General features: G+C 40.9%; 2 protein-coding genes and 1 pseudogene across 2 annotated transcripts in view; all 3 read left to right on the top strand.

The window, feature by feature from the left end:
• The first annotated feature begins 1,757 nt into the window (after positions 1-1,757).
• Positions 1,758-9,640, top strand: LOC113140543 (uncharacterized; annotated as a pseudogene).
• Positions 9,641-12,588: 2,948 nt separating this feature from the next.
• Positions 12,589-15,693, top strand: LOC113140540 (uncharacterized). The gene has a single exon (XM_026324410.1). The coding sequence runs from the start codon at positions 12,589-12,591 to the stop codon at positions 15,562-15,564; it is 2,976 nt and encodes a 991-aa protein (XP_026180195.1). The 3' UTR covers positions 15,565-15,693.
• A 4,562-nt stretch (positions 15,694-20,255) lies between these two features.
• The window catches only part of LOC113141580 (xylosyltransferase 1-like), a 30,020-nt gene continuing 24,904 nt past the window's right edge, over positions 20,256-25,371 (top strand). The window contains exon 1 of the mRNA XM_026326089.1: positions 20,256-20,581. Within this exon, the coding sequence (XP_026181874.1) occupies positions 20,300-20,581 (282 nt within the window). The 5' untranslated portion in view covers positions 20,256-20,299. The remainder of the gene's footprint in view (positions 20,582-25,371) is intronic.

The raw sequence follows: 25,371 nt of genomic DNA, 5'->3' as shown, positions 1-25,371 counted from the left end.
CACCTAAAGTTATAACAAGCAACAAGTGAATGTCTTCAGTGCACTCTGGCAGTAACTTGAGGTTTCGTTGACATAGAGGTCACAGAGCAGAGAAAACAGGTGTATGTCAGCATGACAACCTCTTTGGCACTTACAGTGTTTCCTGCAGTGAACTGCTAGCAACCGTATTTAGCACGTCAATGGGACTAACACTGAACTGCATTTCCTGGACATGTAGCATTACTTTCTATGGACATGTATGAAAAAATTTGATTTAGTCAGGTAAGTGTAAGTTACAGAAACATTTTAAATTCTGTTTATCATTTAAATTTTCAATAATTTGACATTGATGGATTGTGTACCTTTACTTATTGACTTTGTCATGGGGTGGCACAGTGGATTGGTGATTTGCACTGTTGCCTCACATCAAGAAGGTTCTGGGTTCAAAACCTGTTTGAACATGTGTGAAGTTTGCGTGTTCTCCCCTTGTCAGTGCAGTGACCAGGGTTGAGATCCACTGGTTTAGAGAATGGATTGACTTTGTCACACACAGCTCACATCACTTGTAAAATTAAATCTTCATCTAAGAGTAGAGTAACTCCTATAAAGGATGGATGTGTATTTTCTGTCATAATAATGATCATCAGGAGCAGGTAGTGGTGTCAGGGAGTAACAGTAATAAATACCTAGTGTCCCAGCAGACTGACCACACTATGTTAATTTAATTAGTAAAACACATAAAATATATAACACCACAAGTTTAAACTATTTCAATAGTTAAATTATAATTTTTTTATTTAATGTTTGAACATTTCAAAGCTAAAATAAGGAACACTTTACCTAGGTCCTGAAATTTGTGTAATTGGCAACACTGCTTTCATTTCTTCTTACCTACCATCTGCCATGTAGTGATGTACTGTTATCAGCTAATATCAGCTGATTTTATTATTAATTTAGCAGTAAATCCAAGAAATTAGAATGACTGAGTTGTGTGGGTTTTCTCCAGTTAGTCCAGTTTGATCCCACAGTACAAAAACATGTATGTCAGGTTGATGATTGATGACTTCATCTTCCACTGCCCCTCTGTCCTCTGGTGTGCAACAAAGATCCATTCTTGGCCATGTCCTCTTTTCATTGTGCATGGTACCGCTTTGATCTATTTTTGATAAACAAAATCTTTCTTTCCATCTATATGCCGATGACCTCCAGGTCTATATGCCAGTGCTCCCAAATGATGTAACTGCTTTTGACTCTCTGCATAGCTGCCTATCTGATATAAAACAATCCCAAAACTTTCTTATCCGAATGTAAGTAAAACTGAGTGAATACTCTTTCGTTCCACTGATTTGCAGCATAATGTACTGTCCACCCAAAGTGTCAGTCAGGCAGTAAATAATTTAGGGGTGATTTTTGACAGTGAATTAAAACTGCAACTACAATTCACTTTATACTGGTATTACACAGGCCTCACGCCATCGTTTGCAACTTGTGCAAAATGCAGCTGCTCGTCTTTTGCAACTAGCTCATTCAGGTTCAAACCCAATTCTACACACTCTCCACTGGCTCCCAGTTTGCTATTGATTTAAATTTTTAATGTTTGTTTTTAAACTCCCTGCGCTCCCTGGGCGCTGCAGCACTGGCTGCCCACTGCTCCGGGTGTGTTCACTGCTGTGCCTGTGCACTTTGGGAGGGGGTAAATGCAGAGCACAAATTCCGAGTATGGGTCACCATACTTAGCCACATAAGTCACTTTCACTTTCACTTCACTTTTCACTAAAGCTCTCAACGGTGTTGCTCTCAACTTTTAACTGCCTACTGTCCCAGTAGTGTATTTTTCCTTGTTTTTCCAGATGTCCACAATCTGTGCAGCACTGGGAAAGTTACCACGGCCTGGCTGGCAGGACAGGAGCCAACGCCCCAGGAAATATTCCTTTCTGACTGTAAACAAAAGTCACAAAAGGGTACAAGAACTAAAAACAAAAGTGAAAGAATATTTTCCTCCAAAAACTTCACAGCCCTGAAAGTCAACACTCAGTTTGCACTCTTGGCTGAACCTGGAAAGGTATGTAGAAAGTCAATATTTTATAGTGAATAATATTATGTGTGAGGTTGTGTGCTCTTTAAACTTCACTGGAATCTGTTAATGTATCTGACTCAACTGTGAACCTTGTGACTTAACAGTTAACGTGACTGAAGATCTATAGTTATATAAGTCTATATAGTAACTATAGTTACTTATAGTAAGACTAAACTATATTTAAACCCAGTGAGAAGCTGCATCAAAACAGGGATTGTCTTCATTTATTATTAGTTATGTTGAGCAACACATTACTTAGTAAATTACTTTGTAACATTAACACTGAATGTTGTTTACATTCTGATATAAAACTCTATTTGTGTATATGATGGACCTTCCAACTCTTGGATATTTTTCCTCAAATTCGACTTCCTCAACTGTATTTCATGTCTCACTGGTACCTGAGGCAACACACACCCACCATCCTGCCCTGTTTCTGGCTAAATACCCACAAAGTGACCCTCTCAGAGCTGCTACCATGGTCGTACACTGTTGGTCTTGTTTCACTTTGACAGAGCTGGCAAACACATTCCCACTGCTCCTTCCAGTCTTTGTGCTAAGCTAACACATCCACAGCCTAATTATTTCTTCATTTTGTGGTTTTTGTTTCTGTGTTGTTTCATTTCCAATGATGTTTAGTTGTTTTCCATGGAAGCCTTCTGAAGTAAATGATCTTCTTTCATAGACAGTGACACCAACATGAGTAGTGTCCAGTGGGCTGAAGATGATTTTGATCTGCCCTGTGGAGTAACTCGACTGGGCAGCTCTGTGCCAGAAGACAATAGAAGTTACGTTATGTACCACGGCACAACCAGGATGAATGCTCAGTCCATCAAGGCCACAGGTTTTTGTCAGTCTCCAGATGGGATGCTTGGCCGTGGTGTCTACCTCAGCAGAGACCTGCAGAAAGCTAGCCGCTATCCTATTGATCATCCTGAGAATGACAGGGTGGTCATTAAAGTTAAAGTCAACGTGGGGAAAGTGATTGCCATTAATCGCCAAGGCCACCCACGTCAGAAGACCTGGCATGATCACAGATATGGTAAAGTGTTTGACACCGCCTGGGTGCCACCCAACTGTGGAATGGTTCCAAGTGGTTTGGAGGAGGATTGTGTCTGGGATCCTAATTGAATCCAAATCATCAGTGTCATCGAACCAAAACCAGTCCAAGTCAACAATGACTTGTTTGCGAGGTTGCTCATTTTGGGTTTTATGATATGTTTGCTTCAGGCTTTGATGAGATAGACATACAATAGATGAATCTCCTTAAGAGTAAATATCACAATAATAGCATTACACTATGGAGAAATATTTAGCATTTAAGATTAGATAATAGATAGATAGATAGATAATAGAAATGTGACAAATATCTTGGGTAAGATTTGAGACACACTTTCTCTTCACCTAGAAGACCTGGAAAGGGGATAAACTACACAACAACACAGCAGACAAAACCTGAATGAAATGACTCACATACAGGGAGAAAAAGACAAACATTTATCCTCTAAATGATGAAGATCTATATCCAAGATATCAGCAATACGGGAATTGGAACAAGAAAGACTTAATAAAAAGAGACAGAAACATGGGGTGTGTGTGTGTTTTCGGTATGGCTGAAGGGATAATTTCCTTAGATCACATAAAGAGAGTCTTGTGTGTATACATACAGTACTGTGTTGAAGTTTTAGGGACTTTAAATATCTATCGGGTGTCTGATTGATCCCATGGTCATTATGCAGGACAACAAGCCCATACAAAAACCCACTAGGGGTCATGCAGAACTATTTTAGGAGGCAAGAAGAAACAAGTTTCCTGCAGCAGATGGTCTGACCCCCACAGAGCCCTGATCAGATGAAGAGACAGAAGACTCAAGGATAGCCTGAATCAACTGAAGAACCGCAGCAGCTTCTCCAAGGTGGACAAACAGTGTGCAGATCAAACCAAAGAGAACTGCTGCTGGTTTAAGGCCAAAGGGGAGAACTACAAATACTAATAATATGTAGTTTTGGTTCCATTCACTGCATTTGGAGTGAAGTTAATTTATAAATAAAAACACAATTTATGTAATTTATAATTAAAGCATCCCTTGTATATATTTAGTGCCTAAAACATTACTGCGCACAGTGTGTGTGTGTCTGTGTGTTAGGACAAAAGGTGGGAAAATTGTCATAATGAATCATTTCATGTTAATCTGCAATTTCATGACTGTGCTGGTTAAACACAGGTGGAGAATGGACTTTATTATTAATTTTACATTTATTATTGCATTTTGTGTTTATTCTGTTTTAGTTTGTTTTAGTTATATAGCTCATTGTTAAAATTTGTTTTATGTATTTTATCATATTTGCATGGTTGTGCCTCTAGGTGTAATACTAAGGAAAGTGCAATGAAACTAATTTAGTATAATGAGGGTTGATTTATTTATGATTAGGCCAGTAGCCTCTCTCAGGTGCACGTATGTGCTGATACTAATTTACTGTTTTAAACTAATATCAGCTGATATTATTATTGATTTATCAGTAAATTAGAGAAACTAGTTTCAAATGAACTATTAAACAAAGTCTTACAATTTAAAAAACTGAAGAATGAAGTCAGTCCACCTGCAGCTGTTTCCTTCTCAGTTTAGCTTCAAACCACAAACAGGTTTCATGGCTTCCTGTGTGTTTTTTTAAGGCTTCACGCTTTACAGGCATCCGGTCAGACTAGACAGGAAATGGTCGTCGTCAGAGGGATTTTTCTATAATCACTGATGCTCCCATTCTTATCTTAGCTTTTATTAGACTCTGATTGGCTGGAAGGTGAGCTCTATTTTCAGATATTGTCCCAACTCTGATGATCTGAGTTCATCTTCACATCTGTACCTGCTGCTTTTAGTTGTTGGGATTGCTGTGCAAAGCCGCGTCGCGTTCAGCTCGATGAGGAGAGGGGTGCTTCTACTTTTTTCCAGCGATATCTTTCATAATTTCCGAGATATTCCAGGTTTTGTCGGAATTTTTTCCCATAGGAATGAATGGAGAGAACGTTAAAATACCCTTCAACTTTGTCCTCTTTCAGCTTTAACTGTGTCAGTATACTTTCAGCTAGAAACACCATTCAACCTTTAAACGGGTCAGAAGGCATTAATCTCTAAGTCTTGTATTCAGCTTTTTGATATCTATTACAGTTTTTCTTTAATCGCAGTTTAAGTTTTATGGGTTTCTTTAGGAATTTTCTGAATATTACATTGGTGTGTATGGGAGAGAGCTAGAGTGTGTGATGTCATTGCTAGAGTGGTTCTCCCACGCTGTTAAGTTTATGGAAAATTTTTCTCTCTAACTGTCACGGCCACAATTTTGACTCTTCATACACAATTTTCTCAAAAGTAGTAGAGATTTTTGTCTTCTTTCAGGCAATGCTGTTCTCATTCTGATAGGTCCTATGGTTTTTCCACCAGGTGGCCAAACAGACAGAGAGTGACTGCTCAATCTCTCATTCACTCCCATTATATGGAGCTCTACTATTTCTGGTGAGAAACACAAATGAAGGCTGTATCTAACTCGCCACCAATCCTTCATCTTTTGGAATATCTTCACAAAAAGTGGATCAGTCTCTTTGTTGAAGCCTCCTGGGACTGTTAGTGAAAGAATTATATTGATAGCACTTGTAGTTTTTCTGTTGTCCTCCATTTTGTAAGGTGAAGTTTTCTCAGTTTCTCCAATCTGCGTGTGTAAAGTGCTGTGTCACTCCCCCTCCCACTCTAGGTTTAGGTGACCATAGCAACAGCTCACACAGCAATACCAGAGACAACAGCTGTCTGTGGTTGGCAATTAAGAATGACTGGCTGCCTAATGTCCACTGCTGTTACACATGGTGACCATTCTCAGCTATATAGAGCAAGTGACTCTGTGGCTGTTTTAAATGTACCCCCCCCCACTCTGGGCTTAGGTCACCATAGCAATAGCAGAACAACAGCTGTCTGTGGTTGGTAATTAAGAATGACTGGCTGCCTTATGTCCACTGCTGTTACACATGGTGGCCATTCTCAGTTATTTAGAGCAATTTACTCTGGCTGTTTTACATGTCAGCCATGGTGTCGTCTCCCAGCAAGCCATGTTCGGACTTTCACAATAAAAGTCTTGTCATTTATAGGAAGATATTACATTTTCTGTAAAGTAACAGGAATATTCAAAATAAAGAAAAGCCCTGAAACAGCAACTCAATATTAAAATGGACGTTGCCTATTGGCATACAGCTTCAGGTACCAAGTGAGGCCATTTTCCATGTCAGCCATGGTTTATGACATGGTCAGACTTTCACAATAAAAGTCTACAGTTATTTATAGGAAGATATTACATTTTTGTAAAGTATAAGGAATATTCAAAATAAAGTCCAGATTCTTGTATAAGGTCCCAAGAGTCTCCTGCAGCACTTTGTCCTTTCAAAATAAAAGCCCCGAAATAGCATTTTCTCAATAGAAAAGCCCTGAAACAGCAACTCAGTATTAAAACGGACGTTGGTTATTGGCATACAGCTTCAGACACCAGGTGAGGCCATTTTCCATGTCAGCCATAGTTTCTGACATGGTGAGACTTTCACAATAAAAGTCTACAGTTATTTATAGGAAGATATTACATTTTTGTAAAGTATAAGGAATATTCAAAATAAAGTCCAGATTCTTGTATAAGGTTCCAAGAGTCTCCTGCAGCACTTTGTCCTTTCAAAATAAAAGCCCAGAAATAGCATTTTCTCAATAGAAAAGCCCTGAAACAGCTACTCAGTATTAAAACGGATGTTGGTTATCGGCATACAGCTTCAGGCACCAGGTGAGGCCATTTTTCTTTTACAATAAAAGTCTACAGTTATTTATAGGAAGATATCACATTTTTGTAAAGTATGAGGAATATTCAAAATAAAGTCCAGATTCTTTTGTGAATTCCCATGAGTCTCCTGCAGCTTTTTGTCCTTTCAAAATAAAAGCCTTTTTATAGCATTTTCTCAAAATAAAAGCACCCTCACTGCAGTTCGTATATCTCGATTATTGCAACTGCGTCAGTCGATTCAAAACGTACTTCGGTGACGTGGTTTGCCTCGACCTTTTCGCGGCGATCAGCAATCCCAACGCAATTTCTTCAGAAATTCATCTGAAGAAAATCATCTAGTTACACACCCTCTCTAACTTGTACAGGCAAAGGATATTTATTCTGTTTATTCAAAGTCAATGATGACACAAAGTTTGCAGTAAAACATTTACCTGCTTCTGAGTTATTAAAAAGGTACACACTGTAACACAGGAGTACTACAGTGTGTACCTGTACCTGTACTTTTTTTCTCCTCCTCCTGGTCTCTGGTCTCCTCTTGGTCAGTCCACATCTGTATCACCTGGAAGACTTTAAATGAAGATTGTAGGTAAATTCACTTTGACAGGAGTGTGACGTCTTTTAAACTACAAGGAGACGAAAAGCAGCCAGTGAGATGTACAAAGTGACTTCAGAGACACAAAACAACTACAAATATGTAACAAAAAAACACATAAATGTATGTAAATAAATATTTACAAACTACAAAGAAACAAAAAATCTTTAAAGAGAGACACAACAACCACAGCGCAAATCAAAACTATCTAGAAAAACAATGAGCACAGATGAGAATAAAACTACAAAGATGCACAGAATGACTGTAGTGTATTTTTCCTTGTTTTTCCAGATGTCCACAATCTGTGCAGCACTGGGAAAGTTACCACAGACCCATAGTCATAGGAAGTACACCAGGCTGATAAATAACATCGATTTCATTTAGGTTATTATGTGAAAAGCGTTGTGCAGCAGTAAAGGAAATAGCAGGAATATTCTTCTGGACAGAGTTCCCAGCTGCCACTCTGGTTTCCTCTTGATAGTCATGTCCTTGTTAAATCATGTTCACTGCTGTGCAGCTCATCAGCCACTGTACCTGAGCATTTCTCCAAAATTATACTTTAAACTCTTTTTTAGACACCCAGAGATAAAACATGCATCCATGCCATGACAAAGGAGACTTTCACAGTCCCATGAGTCACATTCTCACATCTGTCAAAAATCACTGATCCTTTGCTGCTGGCTGGCAGGACAGGAGACAACGCCTAAGTAAACACATCTGTTCTGACTCTAAACGAAAGTCATTAAACGGAACAAAGAGTGAAACGAAAGTGAAAGAATATTTAAGTAATTCTGTCCTAAAGTTTGTCGGCCCGTATATATAACGAAGTCAGCACTCAGTTTGCACTCTTGGCTGAACCTGAAGAGAGGTATGTGCTTTGTATTTCCCTTTTTGTTGTTTTTTGTTTATAGAAATGTACATCTCTACAGTAAATATTATCATTACTATACGTGTGACGATGTGTGCTCTAAACTCTTCAGTGGAATATGTTAATGTATCTGACTCAACTATGAACGTCCTGACTCAGATTTACACTAGTGTTTTCAGGCCTTAACAGACGCATTAAAACAGGGATTGTCTTCATTTATTATTAGTTATGTTGAGCAACACATTACTTAGTAAATTACTTTGTAACATTAACACTGAATGTTGTTTACATTCTGATATAAAACTCTATTTGTGTATATGATGGACCTTCCAACTCTTGGATATTTTTCCTCAAATTCGACTTCCTCAACTGTATTTCATGTCTCACTGGTACCTGAGGCAACACACACCCACCATCCTGCCCTGTTTCTGGCTAAATACCCACAAAGTGACCCTCTCAGAGCTGCTACCATGGTCGTACACTGTTGGTCTTGTTTCACTTTGACAGAGCTGGCAAACACATTCCCACTGCTCCTTCCAGTCTTTGTGCTAAGCTAACACATCCACAGCCTAATTATTTCTTCATTTTGTGGTTTTTGTTTCTGTGTTGTTTCATTTGCAATGATGTTTAGTTGTTTTCCATGGACGCCTTGTGAAGTAAATGATCTTCTTTCATACAGAGAAACTGACACCAACATGAGTAGGGTCCAGTGGGCTGAAGATGATTTTGATCTGCCCTGGGGAGTAACTCAACTGGGCCTCGCTGCCCCAGTTAATAATAAAAGTTACGTCATGTACCACGGCACCACCAGGATGCATGCTCGGTCCATCAAGGCCACAGGTTTTCGCCAGTCTCCAGATGGGATGCTTGGCTGTGGTGTCTACCTCAGCAGAGACCTGCAGAAAGCTAGCCGCTATCCTATTGATCATCCTGAGTATGACAGGGTCGTCATTAAAGTTAAAGTCAACGTGGGGAAAGTGATTGCCATTAATTACCAAGGCCACCCACGTCAGAAGACCTGGCATGACTGGAGGTATGGTGAAGTGTATGACACCGCCTGGGTGCCACCCAACTGTGGAATGGTGAAAAGCGGTTTGGAGGAGGATTGTGTCTGGGATCCTAATCAAATCAAAATCCTCAGTATCATCGAACCAAAACCAGTCCAACCTGGAGGTTTTGCAGAGGGCTACATGTGAGCAAGTTCTGTCCAATTTATTTTGTATGATCAAATGTATTTTTATATATTTGGATTTCAAGTAAACGACACTGTAGTTTCTTACTGTGTCCCTGTAACCTGCAAAATAAATATATCATGTTAAATCTGATTTGCTGAGTATTTATTTCTTTGCCAAGAAAACCTGCTGCCTCTCTAATTTAGAGAGAAAACTATTTTATTTAGGTTGTTGCCTTTTCAGAAGCATTGTCCCAGTTTGTTAAAATAATACAGAGTCTTTGTTGTTCATTTCCATTTCTGAAACAATTTCCTACCAAAAAAAGACAAAGGAAATTATCCCATTTTTTAGTCCAGATAGGAATTTTATATATCAAGATAACAGAGTTCATAACAATAGGGTTTATCTGAAAGAAGATTTGATTAAATGACTCTTGTAAGAGATATTTATAAACTAAAGACATTTCTGGGTTGTGTGTGTGAAGTTATTTGGTTTTATGCATTTCATCATGTTTGCGTGGTTAAAGGTGTGTTTGATTTTAATGGTATGATTCACAAAGAACACTAAGGAAAGTGCAATGAAACTAATTTAGTATAATGAGGGTTGATTTATTTATGATTGGGTTGGTGTCAATAAAAGTGTTCTTAGGGTGTTTAGTATTAACTGTATTAACTGCATGTCTTTAGGGGAGGATAGGAAATGCTGCCCAGGTCTGTAGGAATGCTGGGTGCAGCCCTGCCTGATGTTTCTCACCCTGGCTGAGGCTGGATCTTAAACTGCAGCGACGTCATGTGCTCTAAATGTGAAAATAGACGCTTTCTCTAAGCTGTTGACTCGTCCATGGCCACATGAGGGCATCGGAGTCCTCTCTGCTGCTGCTAACCTGCAAATTTATTGATTTATCAGTAAATTAGAGAAACCAGTTTCAAATGAACTATTAAACAAACAGTCTTACAATTTAAAAAACTGAAGAATGAAGTCAGTCCACCTGCAGCTGTTTCCTTCCCAGTTTAGCTTCAAACCACCAGCAGGTTTCATGGCTTCCTGTGTGTCTTGTTAAGGTTTCACCCTTTACAGGGTCTTTGTGGGGAGTGTCAGACTAGACAGGAAATGGTCGTCGTCAGAGGGATTTTTCTATAATCACTGATGCTCCCATTCTTATCTTAGCTTTTATTAGACTCTGATTGGCTGGAAGGTGAGCTCTATTTTCAGATATTGTCCCAACTCTGATGATCTGAGTTCATCTTCACATCTGTACCTGCTGCTTTTAGTTACACACCCTGTCTAACTTGTACAGGCAAAGGATATTTATTCTGTTTATTCAAAGTCAATGATGACACAAAGTTTGCAGTAAAACATTTACCTGCTTCTGAGTTATTAAAAAGGTACACACTGTAACACAGGAGTACTACAGGGTGTACCTGTCTATGTTTTTTCTCCTCCTCCTCCTGGTCTCTGGTCTCCTCTTGGTCAGTCCACATCTGTATCACCTGGAAGACTTTAAATGAAGATTGTAGGTAAATTCACTTTGACAGGAGTGTGACGTCTTTTAAACTACGAGGAGACAAAAAGCAGCCAGTGAGATGTACAAAGTGACTTCAGAGACACAAAACAACTACAAATATGTAACAAAAAAACAAACAAACAAACAAAAATCAAATATTTACAAACTACAAAGAAGCAAAAAATTCTTTAAAGAGAGACACAACAACCACAGTGCAAATCAAAACTATGTAGAGAAACAATGAGCACAGACGAGAATAAAACTACAAAGATGCACGGAATGACTGTAGTGTATTTTTCCTTGTTTTTCCAGATGTCCACAATCTGTGCAGCCCTGGGAAAGTTACCACAGACCCATAGTCATAGGAAGTACACCAGGCTGATAAATAACATCGATTTCATTTAGGTTATTATGTGAAAAGCGTTGTGCAGCAGTAAGGGAAATAGCAGGAATATTCTTCTGGACAGAGTTCCCAGCTGCCACTCTGGTTTCCTCTTGATAGTCATGTCCTTGTTAAATCATGTTCACTGCTGTGCAGCTCATCAGCCACTGTACCTGAGCATTTCTCCAAAATTATACTTTAAACTCTTTTTTAGACACCCAGAGATAAAACATGCATCCATGCCATGACAAAGGAGACTTTCACAGTCCCATGAGTCACATTCTCACATCTGTCAAAAATCACTGATCCTTTGCTGCTGGCTGGCAGGACAGGAGACAACGCCTAAGTAAACACATCTGTTCTGACTGCAGACAACAGTCATTAAACGGAACAAAGAGTGAAACGGAAGTGAAAGAATATTTAAGTAATTCTGTCCTAAAGTTTGTCGGCCCGTATATATAACGAAGTCAACACTCAGTTTGCACTCTTGGCTGAAGCTGGAGAGAGGTATGTGCTTTGTATTTCCCTTTTTGTTGTTTTTTGTTTATAGAAATGTACATCTCTACAGTAAATATTATCATTACTATACGTGTGACGATGTGTGCTCTAAACTCTTCAGTGGAATATGTTAATGTATCTGACTCAACTATGAACGTCCTGACTCAGATTTACACTAGTGTTTTCAGGCCTTAACAGACGCATTAAAACAGGGATTGTCTTCATTTATTATTAGTTATGTTGAGCAACACATTACTTAGTAAATTACTTTGTAACATTAACACTGAATGTTGTTTACATTCTGATATAAAACTCTATTTGTGTATATGATGGACCTTCCAACTCTTGGATATTTTTCCTCAAATTCGACTTCCTCAACTGTATTTCATGTCTCACTGGTACCTGAGGCAACACACACCCACCATCCTGCCCTGTTTCTGGCTAAATACCCACAAAGTGACCCTCTCAGAGCTGCTACCATGGTCGTACACTGTTGGTCTTGTTTCACTTTGATAGAGCTGGCAAACACATTCCCACTGCTTCTTCCAGTCTTTGTGCTAAGCTAACACATCCACAGCCTAATTATTTCTTCATTTTGTGGTTTTTGTTTCTGTGTTGTTTCATTTTCAATGATGTTTAGTTGTTTTCCATGGAAGGAAAGTAAGTAAAGTAAATGAAGTAAATTATCTTCTTTCATACAGAGAAACTGATACCAACATGAGTAGGGTCCAGTGGGCTGAAGATGATTTTGATCTGCCCTGTGGAGTAACTCAACTGGGCAGCTCTGTGCCAGAAGACAATAGAAGTTACGTCATGTACCACGGCACCACTAGGATGAATGCTCAGTCCATCAAGGCCGCAGGTTTTCGCCGGTCTCCAGATGGGATGCTTGGCTGTGGTGTCTACCTCAGCAGAGACCTGCAGAAAGCTAGCTGCTATCCCATTGATCATCCTGAGAATGACAGGGTCGTCATTAAAGTTAAAGTCAACGTGGGGAAAGTGATTGCCATTAATTACCAAGGCCACCCACGTCAGAAGACCTGGCATGACTGGAGGTATGGCCCAGTGTTCGACACCGCCTGGGTGCCACCCAACTGTGGAATGGTTCCAAGTGGTTTGGAGGAGGATTGTGTCTGGGATCCTAATCGAATCCAAATCATCAGTGTCATCGAACCAAAACCAGTCCAAGTCAACAATGACTTGTTTGCGAGGTTGAGTAGGGTCCAGTGGGCTGAAGATGATTTTGATCTGCCCTGCGAAGTAACTCGACTGGGCCTTGATAACCCAGTTAATAATAAAAGTTACGTCATGTACCACGGCACCACCAGGATGAATGCTCAGTCCATCAAGGCCACAGGTTTTCGCCGGTCTCCAGATGGGATGCTTGGCTGTGGTGTCTACCTCAGCAGAGACCTGCAGAAAGCTAGCCGCTATCCTATTGATCATCCTGAGAATGACAGGGTGGTCATTAAAGTTAAAGTCAACGTGGGGAAAGTGATTGCCATTAATTACCAAGGCCACCCACGTCAGAAGACCTGGCATGACTGGAGGTATGGCCCAGTGTTCGACACCGCCTGGGTGCCACCCAACTGTGGAATGGTTCCAAGTGGTTTGGAGGAGGATTGTGTCTGGGATCCTAATCGAATCCAAATCATCAGTGTCATCGAACCAAAACCAGTCCAAGTCAACAATGACTTGTTTGCGAGGTTGAGTAGGGTCCAGTGGGCTGAAGATGATTTTGATCTGCCCTGCGAAGTAACTCGACTGGGCCTTGATAACCCAGTTAATAATAAAAGTTACGTCATGTACCACGGCACCACCAGGATGAATGCTCAGTCCATCAAGGCCACAGGTTTTCGCCGGTCTCCAGATGGGATGCTTGGCTGTGGTGTCTACCTCAGCAGAGACCTGCAGAAAGCTAGCCGCTATCCTATTGATCATCCTGAGAATGACAGGGTGGTCATTAAAGTTAAAGTCAACGTGGGGAAAGTGATTGCCATTAATTACCAAGGCCACCCACGTCAGAAGACCTGGCATGACTGGAGGTATGGCCCAGTGTTCGACACCGCCTGGGTGCCACCCAACTGTGGAATGGTTCCAAGTGGTTTGGAGGAGGATTGTGTCTGGGATCCTAATCGAATCCAAATCATCAGTGTCATCGAACCAAAACCAGTCCAAGTCAACAATGACTTGTTTGCGAGGTTGAGTAGGGTCCAGTGGGCTGAAGATGATTTTGATCTGCCCTGCGAAGTAACTCGACTGGGCCTTGATAGCCCAGTTAATAATAGAAGTTACGTCATGTACCACGGCACCACCAGGATGAATGCTCAGTCCATCAAGGCCACAGGTTTTCGCCAGTCTCCAGATGGGATGCTTGGCTGTGGTGTCTACCTCAGCAGAGACCTGCAGAAAGCTAGCCGCTATCCTATTGATCATCCTGAGAATGACAGGGTCGTCATTAAAGTTAAAGTCAACGTGGGGAAAGTGATTGCCATTAATTACCAAGGCCACCCACGTCAGAAGACCTGGCATGACTGGAGGTATGGCCCAGTGTTCGACACCGCCTGGGTGCCACCCAACTGTGGAATGGTTCCAAGTGGTTTGGAGGAGGATTGTGTCTGGGATCCTAATCGAATCCAAATCATCAGTGTCATCGAACCAAAACCAGTCCAAGTCAACAATGACTTGTTTGCGAGGTTGAGTAGGGTCCAGTGGGCTGAAGATGATTTTGATCTGCCCTGCGAAGTAACTCGACTGGGCCTTGATAACCCAGTTAATAATAAAAGTTACGTCATGTACCACGGCACCACCAGGATGAATGCTCAGTCCATCAAGGCCACAGGTTTTCGCCGGTCTCCAGATGGGATGCTTGGCTGTGGTGTCTACCTCAGCAGAGACCTGCAGAAAGCTAGCCGCTATCCTATTGATCATCCTGAGAATGACAGGGTGGTCATTAAAGTTAAAGTCAACGTGGGGAAAGTGATTGCCATTAATTACCAAGGCCACCCACGTCAGAAGACCTGGCATGACTGGAGGTATGGCCCAGTGTTCGACACCGCCTGGGTGCCACCCAACTGTGGAATGGTTCCAAGTGGTTTGGAGGAGGATTGTGTCTGGGATCCTAATCGAATCCAAATCATCAGTGTCATCGAACCAAAACCAGTCCAAGTCAACAATGACTTGTTTGCGAGGTTGAGTAGGGTCCAGTGGGCTGAAGATGATTTTGATCTGCCCTGCGAAGTAACTCGACTGGGCCTTGATAGCCCAGTTAATAATAGAAGTTACGTCATGTACCACGGCACCACCAGGATGAATGCTCAGTCCATCAAGGCCACAGGTTTTCGCCAGTCTCCAGATGGGATGCTTGGCTGTGGTGTCTACCTCAGCAGAGACCTGCAGAAAGCTAGCCGCTATCCTATTGATCATCCTGAGAATGACAGGGTGGTCATTAAAGTTAAAGTCAACGTGGGGAAAGTGATTGCCATTAATTACCAAGGCCACCCACGTCAGAAGACCTGGCATGACTGGAGGTATGGCCCAGTGTTCGACACCGCCTGGGTGCCACCCAACTGTGGAATGGTTCCAAGTGGTTTGGAGGAGGATTGTGTCTGGGATCCTAATCAAATCAAAATCCTCAGTATCATCGAACCAAAACCAGTCCAATCTGGATGGTTTGCAGAGGGCTACATGTGAGCAAGTTCTGTCCAATTTATTTTGTATGTTCAAATGTATTTTTATATGTTTGGATTTCAAGTAAACGACACTGTAGTTTCTTACTGTGTCCCTGTAACCTGCAAAATAAATATATCATGTTAAATCTGATTTGCTGAGTATTTATTTCTTTGCCAAGAAAACCTGCTGCCTCTCTAATTTAGAGAGAAAACTATTTTATTTAGGTTGTTGCCTTTTCAGAAGCATTGTCCCAGTTTGTTAAAATAATACAGAGTCTTTGTTGTTCATTTCCATTTCTGAAACAATTTCCTACCAAAAAAAGACAAAGGAAATTATCCCATTTTTTAGTCCAGATAGGAATTTTATATATCAAGATAACAGAGTTCATAACAATAGGGTTTATCTGAAAGAAGATTTGATTAAATGACTCTTGTAAGAGATATTTATAAACTAAAGACATTTCTGGGTTGTGTGTGTGAAGTTATTTGGTTTTATGCATTTCATCATGTTTGCGTGGTTAAAGGTGTGTTTGATTTTAATGGTATGATTCACAAAGAACACTAAGGAAAGTGCAATGAAACTAATTTAGTATAATGAGGGTTGATTTATTTATGGTTGGGTTGGTGTCAATAAAAGTGTTCTTAGGGTGTTTAGTATTAACTGTATTAACTGCATGTCTTTAGGGGAGGATAGGAAATGCTGCCCAGGTCTGTAGGAATGCTGGGTGCAGCCCTGCCTGATGTTTCTCACCCTGGCTGAGGCTGGATCTTAAACTGCAGCGACGTCATGTGCTCTCAATGTGAAAATAGACGCTTTCTCTAAGCTGTTGACTCGTCCATGGCCACATGAGGGCATCGGAGTCCTCTCTGCTGCTGCTAACCTGCAAACCTCTTTCTTCATTTCATGCCTTTGCCAGATTCCCTCCTCCCTCCTCCTCCTCCTCCTGTCTGCCAGCCAGTAGCCTCTCTCAGGTGCACCTATGTGCTGATACTAATTTACTGTTTAAAACTAATATCAGCTGATATTATTATTGATTTATCAGTAAATTAGAGAAACTAGTTTCAAATGAACTATTAAACAAACAGTCTTACAATTTAAAAAACTGAAGAATGAAGTCAGTCCACCTGCAGCTGTTTCCTTCTCAGTTTAGCTTCAAACCACAAACAGGTTTCATGGCTTCCTGTGTGTTTTTTTAAGGCTTCACGCTTTACAGGCATCAGGTCAGACTAGACAGGAAATGGTCGTCATCAGAGGGATTTTTCTATAATCACTGATGCTCCCATTCTTATCTTAGCTTTTATTAGACTCTGATTGGCTGGAAGGTGAGCTCTATTTTCAGATATTGTCCCAACTCTGATGATCTGAGTTCATCTTCACATCTGTACCTGCTGCTTTTAGTTACACACCCTGTCTAACTTGTACAGGCAAAGGATATTTATTCTGTTTATTCAAAGTCAATGATGACACAAAGTTTGCAGTAAAACATTTACCTGCTTCTGAGTTATTAAAAAGGTACACACTGTAACACAGGAGTACTACAGGGTGTACCTGTCTATGTTTTTTCTCCTCCTCCTCCTGGTCTCTGGTCTCCTCTTGGTCAGTCCACATCTGTATCACCTGGAAGACTTTAAATGAAGATTGTAGGTAAATTCACTTTGACAGGAGTGTGACGTCTTTTAAACTACGAGGAGACAAAAAGCAGCCAGTGAGATGTACAAAGTGACTTCAGAGACACAAAACAACTACAAATATGTAACAAAAAACAAACAAACAAACAAAAAACAAATATTTACAAACTACAAAGAAACAAAAATTCTTTAAAGAGAGACACAACAACCACAGCGCAAATCAAAACTATGTAGAGAAACAATGAGCACAGATGAGAATAAAACTACAAAGATGCACAGAATGACTGTAGTGTATTTTTCCTTGTTTTTCCAGATGTCCACAATCTGTGCAGCCCTGGGAAAGTTACCACAGACCCATAGTCATAGGAAGTACACCAGGCTGATAAATAACATCGATTTCATTTAGGTTATTATGTGAAAAGCGTTGTGCAGCAGTAAGGGAAATAGCAGGAATATTCTTCTGGACAGAGTTCCCAGCTGCCACTCTGGTTTCCTCTTGATAGTCATGTCCTTGTTAAATCATGTTCACTGCTGTGCAGCTCATCAGCCACTGTACCTGAGCATTTCTCCAAAATTATACTTTAAACTCTTTTTTAGACACCCAGAGATAAAACATGCATCTATGCCATGACAAAGGAGACTTTCACAGTCCCATGAGTCACATTCTCACATCTGTCAAAAATCACTGATCCTTTGCTGCTGGCTGGCAGGACAGGAGACAACGCCTAAGTAAACACATCTGTTCTGACTGCAGACAACAGTCATTAAACGGAACAAAGAGTGAAACGAAAGTGAAAGAATATTTAAGTAATTCCCTCCTAAAGTTTGTCGGCCCGTATATATAACGAAGTCAACACTCAGTTTGCACTCTTGGCTGAAGCTGGAGAGAGGTATGTGCTTTGTATTTCCCTTTTTGTTGTTTTTTGTTTATAGAAATGTACATCTCTACAGTAAATATTATCATTACTATACGTGTGACGATGTGTGCTCTAAACTCTTCAGTGGAATATGTTAATGTATCTGACTCAACTATGAACGTCCTGACTCAGATTTACACTAGTGTTTTCAGGCCTTAACAGACGCATTAAAACAGGGATTGTCTTCATTTATTATTAGTTATGTTGAGCAACACATTACTTAGTAAATTACTTTGTAACATTAACACTGAATGTTGTTTACATTCTGATATAAAACTCTATTTGTGTATATGATGGACCTTCCAACTCTTGGATATTTTTCCTCAAATTCGACTTCCTCAACTGTATTTCATGTCTCACTGGTACCTGAGGCAACACACACCCACCATCCTGCCCTGTTTCTGGCTAAATACCCACAAAGTGACCCTCTCAGAGCTGCTACCATGGTCGTACACTGTTGGTCTTGTTTCACTTTGACAGAGCTGGCAAACACATTCCCACTGCTCCTTCCAGTCTTTGTGCTAAGCTAACACATCCACAGCCTAATTATTTCTTCATTTTGTGGTTTTTGTTTCTGTGTTGTTTCATTTGCAATGATGTTTAGTTGTTTTCCATGGAAGGAAAGTAAGTAAAGTAAATGAAGTAAATGATCTTCTTTCATACAGAGAAACTGATACCAACATGAGTAGGGTCCAGTGGGCTGAAGATGATTTTGATCTGCCCTGCGAAGTAACTCGACTGGGCCTTGCTGCCCCAGTTAATAATAGAAGTTACGTCATGTACCACGGCACCACTAGGATGCATGCTCGGTCCATCAAGGCCGCAGGTTTTCGCCAGTCTCCAGATGGGATGCTTGGCTGTGGTGTCTACCTCAGCAGAGACCTGCAGAAAGCTAGCCGCTATCCCCTCAATCACCCTGAGAATGACAGGGTCGTCATTAAAGTTATAGTCAACGTGGGGAGAGTGATTGCCATTAATCGCCAAGGCCACCCACGTCAGAAGACCTGGCATGACTGGAGGTATGGCCCAGTGTTCGACACCGCCTGGGTGCCACCCAACTGTGGAATGGTTCCAAGTGGTTTGGAGGAGGATTGTGTCTGGGATCCTAATCAAATCAAAATCCTCAGTATCATCGAACCAAAACCAGTCCAACCTGGAGGTTTTGCAGAGGGCTACATGTGAGCAAGTTCTGTCCAATTTATTTTGTATGTTCAAATGTATTTTTATATGTTTGGATTTCAAGTAAACGACACTGTAGTTTCTTACTGTGTCCCTGTAACCTGCAAAATAAATATATCATGTTAAATCTGATTTGCTGAGTATTTATTTCTTTGCCAAGAAAACCTGCTGCCTCTCTAATTTAGAGAGAAAACTATTTTATTTAGGTTGTTGCCTTTTCAGAAGCATTGTCCCAGTTTGTTAAAATAATACAGAGTCTTTGTTGTTCATTTCCATTTCTGAAACAATTTCCTACCAAAAAAAGACAAAGGAAATTATCCCATTTTTTAGTCCAGATAGGAATTTTATATATCAAGATAACAGAGTTCATAACAATAGGGTTTATCTGAAAGAAGATTTGATTAAATGACTCTTGTAAGAGATATTTATAAACTAAAGACATTTCTGGGTTGTGTGTGTGAAGTTATTTGGTTTTATGCATTTCATCATGTTTGCGTGGTTAAAGGTGTGTTTGATTTTAATGGTATGATTCACAAAGAACACTAAGGAAAGTGCAATGAAACTAATTTAGTATAATGAGGGTTGATTTATTTATGGTTGGGTTGGTGTCAATAAAAGTGTTCTTAGGGTGTTTAGTACTAACTGCATGTCTTTAGGGGAGGATAGGAAATGCTGCCCAGGTCTGTAGGAATGCTGGGTGCAGCCCTGCCTGATGTTTCTCACCCTGGCTGAGGCTGGATCTTAAACTGCAGCGACGTCATGTGCTCTCAATGTGAAAATAGACGCTTTCTCTAAGCTGTTGACTCGTCCATGGCCACATGAGGGCATCGGAGTCCTCTCTGCTGCTGCTAACCTGCAAACCTCTTTCTTCATTTCATGCCTTTGCCAGATTCCCTCCTCCCTCCTCCTCCTCCTCCTGTCTGCCAGCCAGTAGCCTCTCTCGGTGGCGTAGGGGAGGATTCATACCCCGCTGTTGGCGTTTAGCGGATGGGGCTCTCAGCTTGAGCAGGAGGGAGGAGGAGGAGGAGGAAGATGAGCAGTAGCCCGTGTGCCCGCAGGTTGGCCCGGCGGTCCAGATCCGCTCTGCTGATCGCCGCTCTGGCCGTCCTGCTGGTCCAGACTCTCATCGTGTGGAACTTCAGCAGCCTGGACTCTGCCGGCGGGGACGGAGGCGCCAGGAGACGGGAGAAAAGAGAGGACCGAGCCGGAGGATTCAACAAAGCCGAGAGGGAGCACCCGGGGAGGGGGCTGCAGAAGAAGGGCGACCCGCCGCTGTCGCTCGGGAAGGCGGCCGTTCGGCACAAGCTGCAGGCGGTAGGTTTAGATGATGTCTGCCTTATTATTTATGGGGAACAGGTTTGTCAGGTGTATTGGGACTTAATTAGATTTTTTTACACGTGCATTTCCTTCATCAGCTGGGAAACGAGCGTGTCTCCCAGTGGGAAACCGCATGGGAGCTAAAGAGGAGACGCTACTGACTGAGCGGCTGCTCGTCTGTTGTTTGGCTTCTGCATCAATACAGTTTCCCACTGTTGTCTCCTGTACTGGCCAAACTTAGTTTCAAAATCTGTCAATTTAAGGTTTCTGGCCAATATGCCAGATCACTTACTCAGTGTCTGCTGATTGGCATCGTGTCGGTGCTGCCAATGTACTGAGGAAAAGAAAAACTTTAAACAAGCCATTAGAAACAATTACACAGTGTCCATTCATTTTAAATGCAGTGGAAGATGGGTCTAAGCAGTACAATTAAAAAGTATTGATATTTGTTTAATTAAATGCCATTTATTGATAGTATACAGGCCGAAGTGAAGAGTCAAACGAATAGTTTCAAAAATATCTTCATTCATGTTCTTATATATGTGTCCATTCGTTTAAAAGCAGTAACTTTTACGGTTTTCTCTTTTGTTAAGGGAGTTTTGGTGACAGAACATCTTTCCTGTAGAAAATGAGTTTCATCACTTTCACTGTAAAAGGTTCATGTAGTTATATACTTAAGCAATTTTGGCTTTTCAAATTAAGGTACCTGCAAAGAAGTCTGTTCCTAGGTTTGTGATGTAGGGGGTGGCCTCAAATCAGGGACTGCACTGAGGAAAATTTGAAACTAATCAGTGCTGACATTAGCTTGTAAAAAGACAATTGTGATTTTTACTTACAGGGAAAAATCCCAACAAGATGGTTTACTGTTTTACTGCCATTAGATTGCAGACTTACTGTCGCCTGTCACCTGCTTTTTCAACCTGTATGAAATCTTTTAACTACTGTACAGTACACCTAGATCATCTGGAGGAGGTTCCTAGATTTTTTTATCTTCAGAAAGTGTGTGTATGTTGTGTATGTTGGGATCCAGGTGTTCTCTCGTGTTGTTAAGACATGAATGTGCTCTGCTTCTCTGTGAGAGAGACAGAAAAGACGCAGAGATGTGGGCTGTATTGCCATTTATACGTCCTTTCATTACAGTTAACTGGATGCCCTGTGATTTTCCGTGTGTGTGTGTGTGTGTGTGTGTGTGTGTGTGTGTGTGAGAGTAGTGATATGTCCTGACAGTTATTGGCTTTTGAAACCATAGACATACGTGCCAGCACGTCTTTTATAGCAGGAGTTTGGGAGGCGAAGACAGGCTGAGATGGAAAAGGACATAAACAAGGATAAAATGAAACAAGCGGTGGTGAAGCAGGTCAACGTCAGAGCTAAGTGAGTAATTAGAAAGATGTGAGGACATGGCTGAACAGAGATACAATGACAATGTGTTATTAGTCTTGGAAGGGTGTGTGAGTACACAGAGAGCTACTGATGCTGTGTGTCTGGTATGGACACAGAGCCAGAATTGATAAAGCTGGTCCGAGTAAGATTTTGGTCTCAAGTGGGTCGAATTTGTATGAATGGGAATGAACATAGGTGGACTTAGACACTGAGTTTCAGGTTGGTCTGTGGAAGGTGTCATTAACATGCTTTTATCAGTTTCATGTGATTGTGAGTTGAATATGTTTTGGTCCCTCAAATTGCAATTATTGTTTGTTTGTCCATTAAATTACTACAAAATATGTGCCAGGCAGAAAACTGTAGGGACACCTGAAGGTCTCTTGTCATAAATGGCATGTGTTGCTCATGTTATTGGGACTTAAATTCGATTATACAGTCACACTGTGGGGACTGTGGGGGAAAAAAATGCAAGTCTGCAAAATGTAAATCATTGAATTTTAGGTGAGTTTTAGACCTTGGAAGTGAGGATATTTTGCCCTTTTCCAAAAGGGAACTTTAGGGGCCAAAACATGGTCTTAGATAGAATGAGACGTAGCTTCAGTTCAGCTCACTGCAGTGGCTCCCATAGTTCTCACATTCACATAAATATTGATTAAAATACCAACAGTGTGCAACTTTCCAGCAACCAGACCACTGGAGGTGAGAGTTTCCCAGTGTGTGTCTGTGGTGGTCCCTCATACTGAAGCGCCATGTGTACTGACTGTTGATGTCCAGCTGAGTGTGTTTACAGCAAGTGTGGATGGCGCCACGGTTACACAACTCTCACATTTATCACACCTTTGAAGGGGATGATCACACACACACACACACACACACACACACACACATACATACTGTGCTGACCACATGTGTGTGAGCTTACATACATCAGCCAGGTCAGATTAGATTAGAGGATTGGTTTGGATCAGATTTCTCTGATGGGATTTATACTTTATAATCTAGTTTAGATTGTTCAGTAATCCCCAAATACTGTGTGTGTTTGTGCTCTCTTGTTCTATCTCTGTGAGGACCAGTTTTAAATCTTGAGCGTGAGAACGTGGATTAAAAGTGAGGACATTTAGTTGTCGTGGTTAATATTTACCAAAATTCTTGGAAGCACTGAAAATTTATTTTGAAAATGTCATAGAAATACTGTCCTGGTAAACTTCAAAGGATTCACTATCAACAGAAAAAAAAATCTGCCCATACCAGTAGCAGATACAGATACTGGGGTATCACTACTTTTGCACTGTGTTATATGAGGTTCAATACAAAGCTAGCCTATACAAGCATTGTTCATAGGGTGAATAGGTTTGGAAGTTTAAGAGATAAGAGATAGGCAGAACAGACACAAGTGTCACGTGTCTGTTATTGTAAATGAAACTACAAATTATGTGTTTCTTCTTAGCGAAAAGTGAATAATCGGAGGGCGTAGTGTTTCCGTTTCTGCCCAGCACACATCATATGAGAATGATACTGTCTCTGTTCCCAGTTTGCCACAACACGCTTATGTTAAAACCAAAAAGCTGCTTTATGTTTTTATTTTCTTGGAGATAATACTCGCTAAATCTGGCATATAGGCTTAAATCCCCGCTGTAATCCCGGGTCTGCCTGTAGGTTCCTGGGTGACCAGAGCCAGGTTTCACAGCACTGTTCTGTCCCTCATAATGGTCTATTTAGCTTTCTGTCCATCTGTCTTCTCTCTTCACTTCTGCTTTTCACATTTTGCTGTAACTTCATCCATTTTCTTTGGGAGATGATTAGATTCTTAGGTTTGTTTCACGTTATGACATGGACATATGAGAATTCCTCCTTTTATGGCAGACATCAGCCATGATTGAATGGCATGGCTGATGTCTGCCACCAACTCAGTTTTTAACACCACAGGAAGCCCTGCCCTTAAATTAGCTACAACTGACTTCTACACAGTGAGGTATGCAAATGTCGTATGTGGGAAAAGAGAGCTTTGGTACTGGCAGTTACATTCAGTAAGGGCCTGATACTTCCCGATTGATAAAGAGATAAAATGCTTCAGGAACTGACTGATTCATCTCACTGGGTAATGGATCACACTGTATGTTTTCTTTGCAGTAAGTAGCAGTGGAACAGCCCAGTCAGGTTTGCTGTGTGAGTAATACACTTATGTACTGCATAGACCAGGCCTAATGGGATCTGATTATCAGTTACACTCACAGTTTGAAGTTACTGATCCCAATGTCCCAGGAGAAAACAGACTAAATGACAGTGTAAATGTTGTAGCTTTTAGATTATTTGAGTAGTTATGCAAGCAAATTCTCAGATGCTATAGATTCATGAGAAGTCTTTCCCACCTGTTTTGGATTCATAAATCTGCTAAAACAAGATCAAGATAGACTTCACTTTTTCACCGTGTTTTCTGAAAACCTGATGTTTTGGGAATGTGCCGTTTCTGACAACAGCAATGAATTCGAAGATATTTGTTTCCGCAGGTACACTGAGTGCAAACACACAGAGACACACACATATACAAGTGTCTGATTAATGCATAACTGTGGCCTCTTGATGATGTGAACTGCCTGGTGAAAGAGCTCTTTATTGCTCAATACAGAGGTGTTTTTTTTTCTCTCTCTCCATCTCTTACATACACAGCACCATTTATTGCTTATTTTTGTAAAAATAATATTAATCTGTCACCGCAAAGAGAACACAGCCACGCACCACATTTCATTTGCTTACCTGTTTTTGTTTTTTGTTTTTTTTTTAAGGAAAGCCTAAAATGCTAGAATTTCCAGATTTATCCTTGGCAATATGAACCTGGCCTGTAATCAACAGATGTCAGAGCAACGGGTCTCCTTTTTTCTTCCCTTCCCCTCCCTCTCTCTCACCTCTTTTAATGTCTCTCACCCCAGGCGCTTGAGAGAACAGGCTCTCTTGTCTCTTTTTTGTCGCCTTTATCATCAAGCAGCAGGAGGTCTGAAGGCAGCATAGACAGCTTCAATAAGAACCTGCTGAGGAGAGAGGCTGAGAGCAAACGTACTCTCAAAAGAACACAGCAAGAAAGCAATGACTCAGTGCGTGTGTGTGTGTGTGTGTGAGCATGAGTATAAAGAATGATGTCTTTGTAGGTAAGCAGTGGTATTTTAGCTATGGCCAGTCTCCACGGAATGCACAGGCTTCTGGGAAAAAACGCACAGCTTTATAGAGTTTTCAAGGCCGTTTTGATAGTTTTAGTATTATGAGACATTATTTAGGAGCAGTGAATTACTGTAGGGGTGGGTGTCAATAAGAGATGGGTGGGTTTTTCCAAACTATTAAAATAAATTGCCTAGTGAATGTTTTCATTATTCATTCATCTGTGAATGATCCTTAAAATCAATTCATTTTTG

This window comes from Mastacembelus armatus, chromosome 8, assembly GCF_900324485.2.
Source record: "Mastacembelus armatus chromosome 8, fMasArm1.2, whole genome shotgun sequence".
Taxonomy (NCBI): Eukaryota; Metazoa; Chordata; class Actinopteri; order Synbranchiformes; family Mastacembelidae; genus Mastacembelus; species Mastacembelus armatus.
This window is presented reverse-complemented; position numbering and strand designations above follow the sequence as displayed.

Bases quoted from the DNA above. Each gene is read 5' to 3' on its own strand.
- LOC113140540 (XM_026324410.1), top strand. From the start codon at position 12,589: ATGAGTAGGGTCCAGTGGGCTGAAGATGATTTTGATCTGCCCTGTGGA.